The 12,525-nt window shown below is 30.6% G+C and overlaps 1 protein-coding gene across 1 annotated transcript; it reads right to left on the reverse strand.

Annotated features, from left to right (window-relative positions):
* Positions 1 to 356: 356 nt before the first annotated feature.
* Gpdh1 (Glycerol-3-phosphate dehydrogenase 1) lies at positions 357 to 11,647 on the reverse strand. Its single transcript, XM_018517804.1, has 8 exons — positions 11,358 to 11,647; positions 8,781 to 8,958; positions 5,232 to 5,372; positions 4,992 to 5,133; positions 4,564 to 4,676; positions 4,196 to 4,426; positions 3,634 to 3,833; positions 357 to 799 (listed from the first exon to the last, which is right to left on the reverse strand). Exons 1-8 carry the CDS (start codon positions 11,639 to 11,641, stop codon positions 742 to 744), a joined length of 1,347 nt encoding a protein of 448 aa, XP_018373306.1. The 5' UTR covers positions 11,642 to 11,647; the 3' UTR covers positions 357 to 741.
* Positions 11,648 to 12,525: the final 878 nt, after the last annotated feature.

A 12,525-nucleotide genomic window follows, 5' to 3' on the forward strand; every position in this document is an offset into this window, starting at 1 on the left:
ATTAGAAATAATTTCATCTATTATGTGATTTTATAGTTATCAAATTTTAAAGAATTAAATAATAGAAATAGAAAGAAAAAACATATCACTGTGTGACTTTTTAAATTACGTGATTTAAAAAAATCACATACTGATTTAGAACAATCCGTTATGTAATTTACCTGTTTTAATTACATGATTTCATTATGTAATTTTGTGACGTGATTTTTTTCAGTAGGGAGATGAATTATTTAATAATTTAAAAACTATCATAATTGCATCGAACATTGGGTACATTAATCATTTTGTAAAATCTCCTCATTTAAATTCGTTTCATTCGTTTACAATTTAAATGTTCCTTTAAATATTTTACATAAATGAGCTTCCGAATTCAATAACATCTCTGCAAATATATAAAAAATATAATGAATAGTTGCTATATTGCAGGAATTATTCTAATTATTAGGGATGTGCTCCAAACCTCGACTCTGTCAACTCCGAGTATCTTTTATTCTTGTTTAACGTTCGGTGAACAACACGGATAAAATGATATTTGGGTTGACAGAGTCGAGTTTTGCATCCCAACATCGCAATAAAAACTCCCTACGAAACTCCAACTTATATAATAATTAACACGTTTCACTTTAAAGTAATAAATGAATTCAATATATCGCTGAACTAGCATCACGCTCTTTTGTATGATCTAGGATGTTGATTTCCAATGGCGACCAATCTTCTCTCGAGGAATGATGCCCGGTATCCTCAAAGATGGCATTTGGGTGATTTGAGCATTATCGACGATGGCAAGGCATCTTCATCCCTAAATACGGAGCGAATGAGAATTAACCTATTCAGGCCGACTTAGTTCCTACGATATTTATCGTCAGCCAAAGTATTGCGAAAATTACAAAATGGTAAAATATTTTTTGACTCAGTTCAGTCCACTCTACCTGCTCACGAGAAGTGATCCCATAAGTCGGGAATACCCTGTATAGATCTGTCGTTTCTGAAGAATGTTTACGTCTTTTTTTAACGCGATAACCCGCCTCTGATACCTCAGAATATAAGTTGTAATTTAATCACGAATTTAACTGGAATAACATCAAGATTTTAGGTAATGGAAAGTACATATAAAAGATTGATCTTCGAAATGTTAAATACTTATTAAAATGCAAGTAAATGACTTAAATGTAAAATCAGACACAATTTTTTCACCATGCATGTATATTAATATTCTATAAGTTTTAAAATCCCGTGACAATTGTTTTTACGTTATATTGTTTTCGCCAGCTACTTGTTTTTCGCATTGCCGTTGGCGTCTGATTGGCTAAACTCCCACTATTTTACTGACTACTGCACATTCTTCGGAATGCTTTATTTTTTTTATTTCACCATGATATGACCCGCAATAATTTATTTTTCGTATTATTTATTTTGTTTTTATTATTTAACACGTCATTCACAAACTTTGTTCTCCTTGTTACCTCATTATTAATTTGGTCTTGGTTGGACATAGTTATATAACAACGAAAGTCTTAATTCGAATATTGTTGATTATTTGCACTTTCAACATAATTATTGAAATTAAATATATCGGATGTGATTAGTAATTAAGCACCTCGCGCATAGTGTAAAAGTTGAACAGTTGGATTCATACTTCTTTATGTGTTGTGTGTATGATGTATATACATGATAGATATATATATACATTTAAAAGAAAAAATAATATAAAACTTTCTATTCATTTTAATGGATACAGAGAGCTACTCTTTCTTCAGTCAAAATCTAAAAACCGCTCTCTGCTCCACAATATTGAACAACTCAATAAAAAAATCGCAATATCAATAAATACATAAATTATCAAAAGATTCATTCTTTCGAAAGCTGTAAACTGTATTTGTGTACGATTTTTAGTTCACGTCATGGAATTTTACAAAATTTGCAAAAAATTTTGAGATCTGATTGATCTCTATTTGTATATCTCTGTAAAAAAAATCAGTCAGATTGTTATTTAAAATATCGATCTAAATCTAAAAATTTAATTTAAGTTTCTACAAACGAGCTTTAGATTTCTTTTCAAATCATCTCATTATAATTACCAAATTACTCTTTCTTGAAAATTGCTTATTTTTAAAGAACAGGATAGGTGATCCCTTAATTTTTTGGCGTAGAGTGTATACATATTCATATATTTGTATAAAATATGACAAAAACATATACATGTATGTATATATTTATGTATACGTATTTTCTTTTCTTTGAATTATCTTTTGATACGCACGCGAAAGTCACTTCTAATAATAAGTTCATCCAAACGTGTTAATAATACATTACATGTAATTTTATTAAGAAGAGATTAAATAGAATTTCAAGTTAGATCACGTATTAATGAAAGAAGATATTTTTAAGAATCCAGGAAAACGAGGGATACAGAAGAGCTAAGTCTTATTTTTTATTAACAAATAATTAGTTATATTTGTTTTTTTTCTCGATTTACATAACGAAATTCGTTCGTTGGTAACACATACAACAATTAATGATTGGAAATCTACAGATACATTCGATCAAAACATTGAATAAAATCTCTGTGCGATAAAATATATATGTACATATATTCACATTGTAAAATGTAACAATTTATTTATCCATTACGTTTAACGCGATGAAGGATTTTATTGACTAAATTATTCGAGCTTTTTAAACCTGTTTTGGAGCTCATGGATCCATAAGAAAAACCGATGTACAGATCGTGCAAATCGCAAAATAAAAAGTTAAACAATTTGTGCTTATCAAATTTAATTAAATTGAAATATTAAGTCAAATTATTGAAATCTCTTCAAGATTATAAATCCAAAAAAAAAGGTTAGAGATTCGTGTAACTTTGTATTTGCGTGTGTATCTGAAGTTTGACATCTTAATTTTAAAAGATAGAAAATTCTATATATGTGAAATTCTTGGAATTACTAAGCCATGAAACTTTGGAATCATTAAAGCTTCGAGTAATGTAAAATTTCTAATTCATAAAATTTTGTAATCACAAAGTAATTAAATTTGATTAAAATTATAATAAGCGGCTCAAATGATAAAAATTCAAAACATATAAAACAGGAGCTACGAGCCAAAATAATATATTTGTAGCAATGTTCAAATAATTATAAACAAGACGTTTGTTTTATATGTTTTGAATTTTTATCATTTGAGCCGTTTTATTATAATTTTAATTTTATTACACGCAAACATTAACATGCGTTTTAATACACTACTATTTATAATTATTTGAACATTGTTACAAATATATTATTTTGGCTCGTATCTCCTGTTTTTTGTTTTGAATTAAATTTGATCCAATAGCATGGTCTCCGTATTGCATTTATTTAATCTCTATTAATTTATCTTATCAGTAAGTTTCACTTTACAGAATTTGAAATGATCCGTTTTGGAATCTTAAAAAGAATTAAAGTTCTTTCTAAAGCAATTCATGGTTTTAATGTTTTCGATTTGTCAATGAAGATTTTGGGCAATTTTCAGGTCAGATTAATTAAATTATTGACAATAAAGAAATAAAGGATCCGTAGATCTGGCGAACTAATTGTCTCTATATTTACATTGTGAATCACATTTAAAATTGATAACTATGATAACAATTGAGCTTACATGTGTTCTGGATGGCTGCGTATGCAGTCGACTAAATCCGTCGGTTTTAGCTCACCAATGCAAATCTGATGAATTGCCATAAACAACGGGAATCTACTCTCCATGTTCTTCAATTTCAGCATATAACTGACCTCTTCGGCTGTAAACGGGCCCTGCAGTTTTTGTCCGTTCAGCATCTCTTTCTCGAGTGTCTCGATCGACTGCAAATCACATTCATTGTATTATTATATAATACAACAATTTATAAAATAATTATAAGTTACAAAATTATAAATATGTTATATCAAGTTGTTGACATATTGTATTCTTAAAAACTTCTCTGATAGATATCGAAAAAAATCTTTTTTTTTAATAATCTAAAAATTCTGCCGGAATTAACTGAAATGCAAAACTGACTAATGTCCAATTTCTTCACTTCCAGATAAATTGCGGATAACCTTATCCAGGAGATATCTCCTTTGTATTCTGAGAGATATCTCTTCTCTTGAATAAAGTTATCTAGAGGTGAAGAAATTGGGCATAAGGTGGAGCATGTTCATCCGACCCAGTCTGTATTACTGACCTTGCCAGTCTTGACGAAGGCTTCTGAGACCTTTCTATTGCGTCCACCATAACACGTCGTGATAAGATCGGCCACTCCACAACTTTCAAAGAAGGTAGCCAATTTCCCACCCGGAAAAAATACGTCGACAAACTTGATCATCTCCATAAGACCCAACCTAATTACAGCAGCTTTCGTATTATCACCCAGACTTAGCCCGTCGACGAAACCAGCGCCGCACGCAACTATATTCTATAAAACGTCAATATGAACATATTATTATATTATCGAAATCTTATTAAAAATGAACAAAAAAGAATAAAAGATTATTTAAAATTAAATTTAATATAAATACATTTAAATTAGTTGAAATAGCTATTAATTATCACCTTCAACGCTCCGCAACATTCCACAGAATCCACATCCTCGACGACTACCACCCTAAAATATGACGTCTGGATCAAGTTGCGAAATATCGGTGCCATCACTTTGTCCTTGCATCCTGTAAATTCCAATTAATAATTGCAACTTATTTTGTTAGCGAGCTGCTTTAAATCCGCGCATAAATCTATAAACAGGTATTGAGCGATTTACATAAAACTTTCCCTAGCTTTATAACGTGTTTTATGAACAGCGTTCCATTTGACGCTAGCAACGCTTTCGGAATAATTTCATCCCAGTTAAACAAGGACACTGATGAGATACTATCAAAGACGGTCAGTCTTATGAAAATTCTCGTGACCATTAAAATTTATAAATGATTAAGAGAAAGAAACTGATAATATAATTATAAGATTAGAATTTTAATTCTTCTTACCAATAGTAGTCTCACAGAACATCTCGTTAGCCACTTCGGAAGCCAAGTTAGCGCCCATCAGGACTGAGATTGGGATTTGCAATTGTCTCGAAATAATGTGAGAAATAAGTTCGATACCGCCACCCTCTTTCTTGTTAAAGCCCTACAAAGAATATGCCGAATGTGTACGATTGTAGATCAATGGGTAAAAAAACTACACGTGATATTCATAAATATTGTACAAAAAAGATTACAATGTACCTTGATCAACGACAGCCCGACAGCGGTGGGTTTGATTTTTCCTTGCAAGGTGCTGCATATCCTTTGGATGAACTGATGAGGAACTACGAATATAAGTATATCTGCGTCTTTCGCAGCTTCCAGTACATCTGGAATTGCAATCTAGAACGAATCAAGGCTAAAATGATCAAATCCTGATACAAGAAGAAAATGATACAAAAGAATCACTAAATTGAAATTTGAGTTCGCCATCGCATCTCGATACGATGATTTTTCACGAAATTATTGCATCTTGAAATTTGCCTATTTTTACAGGGTGAAACAGGTGATGTTTTAATTTTGTTGAGTAGTATATTTCATTAATACTTAAATAAGTACTTAATAAAATTCAGTAAATGTTTTTCAATGTACTAATAAGAAAATTATATTATTAATTCATTACTAAAACTAAATAACTATAATATACGGTAACGGAGTTACAAGTAAAGGTAAATTATCATGAGCTATTCAAACGATCAAAATTGATCATATTGAATGATATTCGTCAATTTTGACCACGTGATCCTTTTTGTCGATAAAACAGTCGGTTTGAGCAGCTCGTGAAAATTTACCTTAATACGTTACTTTTCAATCCTACACACACATAAAGTATAATTATTTATTATTAATTAAACTGAATTATCAAATAATTTTTGCAGTCCGGGAATCATCTAGATAGGAGTGTTCTATTCATATTTATACTTCAAGAATTATAGATTTACTTATATAATTTCTAAAGATTTTTCACGTAATATATTCACCTAATAATTTTACTTATGATAGACGAAAACGAAAATATGCACGTGTTCGGCTACAACAGTTGAGCACAGATTGTGTTCAGTGTAGTATAGTCTCTGCTATCTTACGTAATTACAGACATGTCCATACGTATTTTAGTTACTGAAATATTTGCTTGTCTCAACTTGTTCCTTGACTTAATTAGCTCCACTCTATTCTGTATTACATTAATAATTGTATAATTTTGTTTCTTCGAAACTCTGAAGAATGAAGTATTGAAAGGTCGAAGGTTCGAACTTCGAATGTGATCGAAGTCTTCGAAGTAAATCACCAGTTCTACTATAAACAATTTTGACACACAAGTAAAGTACATTCACAGATTTACAGCCTCACAAAATAAAAATTCTCGGGTGCTATTTTTAAAACTATTGAATACGAGTATATTTAATGAAAAATTCTTATAGAAAATATATCTTTAAATGTGTAACCTCTCGAGTTGAACTTTGTAAAATCTTGATTGAGATTTCGTAAAAATATTTAAAATCTTATATCCCCGAGATTTTAGATGTATCTTAAGTTTCTAGATCTTTATTCCATGATTTTCTGCTTGAAAATATTGCTTTTTCTTTGTTTTTGAACTTTGTACTTTCTGATATCTCTCTTGATCGTTCTATTACTTGCCTAAGTCTGTTGATTGGCTGCAGAACAGAGAGGTTCTTGGATCAATGTGCTTAAAAAGTTTGTCGTACAACATAAAATATTAGACTTAAAAGTATGAGATATAAAAGCCAAGCATATTTAATAACAATCGGTTTAAAAAAGTAGATTATCTTTATAGTTTGTTGTTGATCAAGATATTTAAAGAAATTTGAAAGAAAATTATATCGATGATATAATCAAATATGATACAACTAAAATAAAAAGTGATGTAATAATATATAATGTACGATATTAAATGTTTCGAGATAAAAAAAATTACTGATGTAACTTTATTTTGATCGAGTAAAATAATCAGTTATTACTTGTTAAATAGCTCCAAATATCAACTTTGTTTATGTACATAAAATAAAACAAGAAATTCACAGCAGAAATCGTCTTTAAATTAACTGAAATAATATATTATGGAAAAAAAATAGCACATCGTTTATGCTCTTAATCAAATTAGACAAAAACGCATTCCGGATTACCGATTCTCTCGTCGCTGTGTGTTCTCGCTTATTATTAGTTGAACATCTGTAAGAGTTACATCTTTAAATGATGAATGTTTCACAAAGCGTGTTATTCTTAGCTTTGTACGTGTGCAGTGATTCTAGAGGGGGAACGAAGAGTATATTCTCATAAGAAATATGAATTGTTTAAAGCAGATTCATAAAATTCCATAATATATATAAATTATATTATATAATTGAATCATCCCAATCTCTATCAAAATAAATCAAAAGAGCAATATCAAAAGAGGAAAATGATAGAGTAGAAATACATTAAGAAAACAAAATACAAAATATATTCTTGATAAATGATAGAAAGCAGATGTATATTCGTGGTTGTAATAACGAAAGATGTGATACGCGCGGACTCGCGAAGACAGTAAATCAATTTAGCTACCTTCATCATAGTCAAAGTATACGACGGTTAAAGTTCAAGATTCACAATGTATTATTAGCAACGCACAATATATTGTAGGTATATGATAATGATTACCGGACACGATAATCGTTATTTTTCTCTTTCTTTTTCATAAGGTATTCTACAAAAAGATTGAGATAAGAACAAGAATCCCCGCGACTTTAAACTTGGAAATTATATACCACATAATTTTTTTAAAGAATTCCTTAAACTTGACAGAAAAAACAATTATGAAATCCAAAATTTCATAAATCCTGAAAGAAAATCAAAGTGCGGCATTGAAATCATTCAACATTCTAAAGACGCACAGTTTAAGAAATTTAAAGTACACTAAGAAATATGAGAGTAGTAAAGTTGCAAAAGAGAAAATCTAGGAAAGCAAGAGTTAAATAGTCAAATAATAATAATATTTAAGTTAAATAATACTTTAAATGTTTAAATAATAAATAATAAGTGATCAGAAGGTTACAAATCTGTCAAAAATAAATTTTGCAAAATGTTTGATTTGCAAATCTATTTAAAAACTTATTTGTAAATTTAATTATAAAAATTTTGCCGGCAGAACGTCAGCAGAAATATAACAAAATCTGCCAAAGAAATACAACAATGATAAATTAATTGCAGAAATCGTGCAGAATCGCGCATAATATTTGTAGTAGTTTAAGTGCTTTAAATCAGATGTTCCATTTAAATTATGAAACGTATTCTGTTTGATTTCTGCTGTCAGATTATATTGGCAGACTTTGCTGGCAGAACACGAGTTTAATACAGACGTAGCTGATATCAATCTGCTACGATACTCTATTCGAATCTGCTAAGAAACTATTACTCAGATAGCACACAATATTAATAAAATATTTACAAAATATTTATAAATATTTGAGATTTATTTTAAATATTTTGTAAATATTTTTATGGTCTTAGATTGCATAAATCATAAATATTTATTATATATATTATGAAAAATTTATTATAAATCTTGTAAATGCTATGGAAATACTTAATAAGACATTATAATTCAAATAAAAAATATTTATTAGAAATAATTCGACTGTGATTGGTCAATTCTTACTTATATAGATTACGGCGTAAGTTAACAGATTACGACCAATATAAATGATCTTTTATATAATGAAATACAAAACGAGTAGGCAACGAGTATCTTACCACATTCTCGGGGAGCTTATGTCCTGGAAGATACTTGACGTTCTCGTGGGTCTGGTTGATAATTTCCGTCAGCTTCTTACCATCGATAATCTCCTCATAAACATACATGGTAACACGATCAGCAAAGCTGCTCTGTTTTTTCGCATTTGCACCAACTATTTTGGCGATAGCTGAACCCCTACGAATATATAATTGCAATTAGCATCACAATCAAATAGTTATGCATGAGATAAGCGAAATTAACGTTCTTTATATATTAGTTGAACTTTGACATAGAGACTTATAATCTCTATTTTGCTTGATTTATATTAAAACTACCAACAATTTATTTAAATATATACAGCTATATAGTATATTTATTAGTATATACGAGGTGTTTTCAAATTCGCACCCACGAAGTACAAGATGTGATACTTTATGCTAAAACAAACAACTTTTTCCTTTAACGAAATTGCGTCCGATAAATAATTTTTGCGCTTATTTGTTGACTTCAATCTGCTCTCCTGCAAAAATTACTTATCGGACGCAATTTTACTAAAGGAAAATGTTGTTTTTTGTGCTAAAACGAACAACTTTTTCCTGTAGTAAAATTACATTCGATAAATAATTTTTGCGTTTACTCATACAACTTCAACTTGCTTCCATTTAAAAAATTCAAAGTGACATTGCTCTGACCTTGAAGACGCCACCCAAGATCAGACTAATCAGATCAGACTAAATAAATCATTTAGAAACCCATAACTTTTGTCTGAAACGTTTTTTTCTAAAATGCTCTGTTTCCGAGATAAAAGGGATGTACGGGTGGTCTGAGATACCCGGTATATGGGATTCCACTTAAGAATTGATGATGACCTAACGTGATCTTCAAACGACTTCCCAAGGTCAAACCAATGGCACCATCTAATGTCCCCCTTCAAACCATACAACTTTTGAATAAAAGATTTTTCGACCCAACCATTCTTGAGATATATTACTGTTCCGTCTCAAATAGAATACCCTATATATTAAATAGCAATATATAATATATTTAAATATTATATTTTTAATAATATTTGAATAATATACAGGGTGTCCCGTAATTCACCCGACTATGTTCGTAGACAGGTTTGGTCTTCAATAATTTCTTTTTAAAATACTATCAATTTTACAGAAAAACTGTAAGAGGCAAAAATTGTTTATTTTCTTCTCATAAAATTCTGAGAATTTTTTCAGAATTTTTTAATACCGTATTTTTTCATATTGGTAAAAATAAGAAAATGCAGTACTAAAAAGTTGATAAAAAATTCTGAAAACATTTTTAGAGTTCTATGAGAAGAAAATTAATGATTTTTATCTCTCGCAGTTTTTTCCTGTATAGTTGATAGTATTTGAGTAAAAAATTATTGAAGACCAAATATTTGGCAATTTTTAGTAATTAATATCTCGTTAACTATTTGCGAAAATTGCAAAATGATAGAGGACTTTTCGACTCAGTTTAGTCCGCTCTACCTGCCCACGAGCGTTGTCGGGTGATTTATGGAACACCTTGTATAGTGTGACTTGCGATTCGTTTCAAAGGTTTTGATATTTCGGCCCATATTCAGAACGCGCTTACAACGATGTTAGCACGCTAACATATTATATACTTTACGTCACGCATATTACAGAATTCCAGAGATAAAAGTGCGCTTTTATCGATAAAAACACGTTCTGCGGGCCTATAACTTCTGAGATTCAAAGCCTCGGCGTATTAAAATCTTCGAAACTTAGACACTTCAATCTTCGAAGCTTTGAGAAATCAAAATTATACAGTTATAATTTAATATTTTTATTTAAAAAAACATATTTACGGCTATAAATTACGAATATATTTTCATTTTTTTTCTCTATTCGCGCAAATATATTTTTTGAAGTTCCGATGAAGCTTCGAAGACACCTTAAACTTCGATAGTTCAAAATTAATTCTGAAGATTCGAATTCTGTCGAAATTGTCAAAAAGTAACTTCCCTAATATAGTACATCAAATAATACATATAAATATATGTTTAGAAAATAGAAAGATTAATTTAGTCACTTACACATTGCAACAAAAGTCGTGGAAAATGCGCTATTTGAGTAATTTTTATAAAGAACTATAGATCACACACAATTATTTTACTTGAATTGTCAATTTTTATTTTCGCAATGCCTCGCTTTCTTCCAATAATTCCAATTAATTTCCTGAGTACTAATGCGAGCGGAATAACCTACGAAAGTCGGAACGACTGCTCCAACGTCTGCTCAACGATAGTTTTCCCGCAGGGCACGTGATTCATAATCGGAATGGACATTAGTTGTGTGACGCACAATTAATACGAACTCCGTTCGCACACGAGACCAAGATATTCTTTCCATCAGCTCCGAAGACACCTTCGCGCGGCCGTGGTGTAATCGGAGCACGCGCGTGGTAAACAAGCGTTTAGCTTACGCCAATGTCTGCATGTGTGCGAAGGGCACGTGCGAATCGATTACCGCGCTTGTCGATGCGATTCTTCCTCGGCTGGAATGCCTGGAAAGCTGAACGAGGTTCATATACTATCTCCTTCTTCCGAGACTCACCAGTTGCCGGAGCCGATGATGCACACGGATGCCATGGTATTTTGAAAAACACGCTTCGACACGGATGAGGAAAGGAGGTAGAGACCGACCGTAGAGACGCAAGAACCACTACTCCGTCCGCAATGTCCGCACGCCGATGAGCGACTGGAGCAAATGGAGCCGATGGAGCGGCCGCCGAGGGATCGGGACTGTCCGGAGACGGCGAGGGAAGACCGACCGAAACCGAGCGACGCGTGCGTCATGCTGCGCACCAATCGAAGTCCGGATTGATAAGAATATGTCATCGAGTCCGATGGAGGAAGAGACAAAATGTAAAGATAATTTGAATTAGAATTGTTATGGTGATAAGATTAATGGCTGTTTTACGATGTGCTTTTTGTTTCCCGTTTCTTGCTGTTTGTCTCTTGCCTTCTTGATCGAAAAGGCTTGAACAAAAAGCACATTGTAGAACAGTCATCTCGGTGATAAGTTAATGGTAATAAGATTGAGATCATATTGCACGTTTTGTCATAATTTCATATTATGAAATCAGAATTGTTATCATATAACTCGAGTATTATCTAAAAATTGAAACAAGGAAGTCAGAAATTTCCGTTCTCTCAATTACGTTCTTTTTATTATTTAGTTTTATTAACTTTTGCAATAAAAATTCAATAAATAACTATTAAAAAATTTATAATTTATAATTATTTGTTTTATAATTACATTATAATATTTATGATATACTTATAATTTATATACATAATTATAAATAAAATTTTAATAATGCTACAAATTCGCAGTATATATATACAAAATTTTGCATTAAAGTCTATAGGTAACTTCGTTGGTCTAAATATATTCCAATTGTTTGCGAATTATATCTTATCGCTTTATAAATACGTTATTTACACTTCAACAATCGTGAAGGCTTACACAGGAATTTTACTTATATTTTATTTAATCTTGTAGCCACGAAACTATTTTTATTATTATGAATTTTTATTAAAAAATTAGAGTTAATTTTTAATTAGTTGACATCTTGTTTTAATATGTTAAATTAATAATTTAAAATTAGTTGACGTAAATTCGTTTTGCATGAGAAATTTTAAAAGTTTCTTTCCATTTTTAAAATAAATCTTCGAATAATAAAAATTTCTTGAATATTCTCAAAAAATTTAATCACAAT

This window comes from Trachymyrmex cornetzi, unplaced genomic scaffold (assembly GCF_001594075.2).
Source record: "Trachymyrmex cornetzi isolate Tcor2-1 unplaced genomic scaffold, Tcor1.1 scaffold726, whole genome shotgun sequence".
Taxonomy (NCBI): Eukaryota; Metazoa; Arthropoda; class Insecta; order Hymenoptera; family Formicidae; genus Trachymyrmex; species Trachymyrmex cornetzi.

Bases quoted from the DNA above. Each gene is read 5' to 3' on its own strand.
- Gpdh1 (XM_018517804.1), bottom strand. From the start codon at position 11,641: ATGACATATTCTTATCAATCCGGACTTCGATTGGTGCGCAGCATGACG. The intron at 4,427-4,563 runs GTGATAATTAAT...GACGTTTTATAG, and splicing joins AATGTTGCGGAGCGTTGAAG to AATATAGTTGCGTGCGGCGC. The intron at 800-3,633 runs GTAAGCTCAATT...CTCCGTATTTAG, and splicing joins CGCAGCCATCCAGAACACAT to GGATGAAGATGCCTTGCCAT.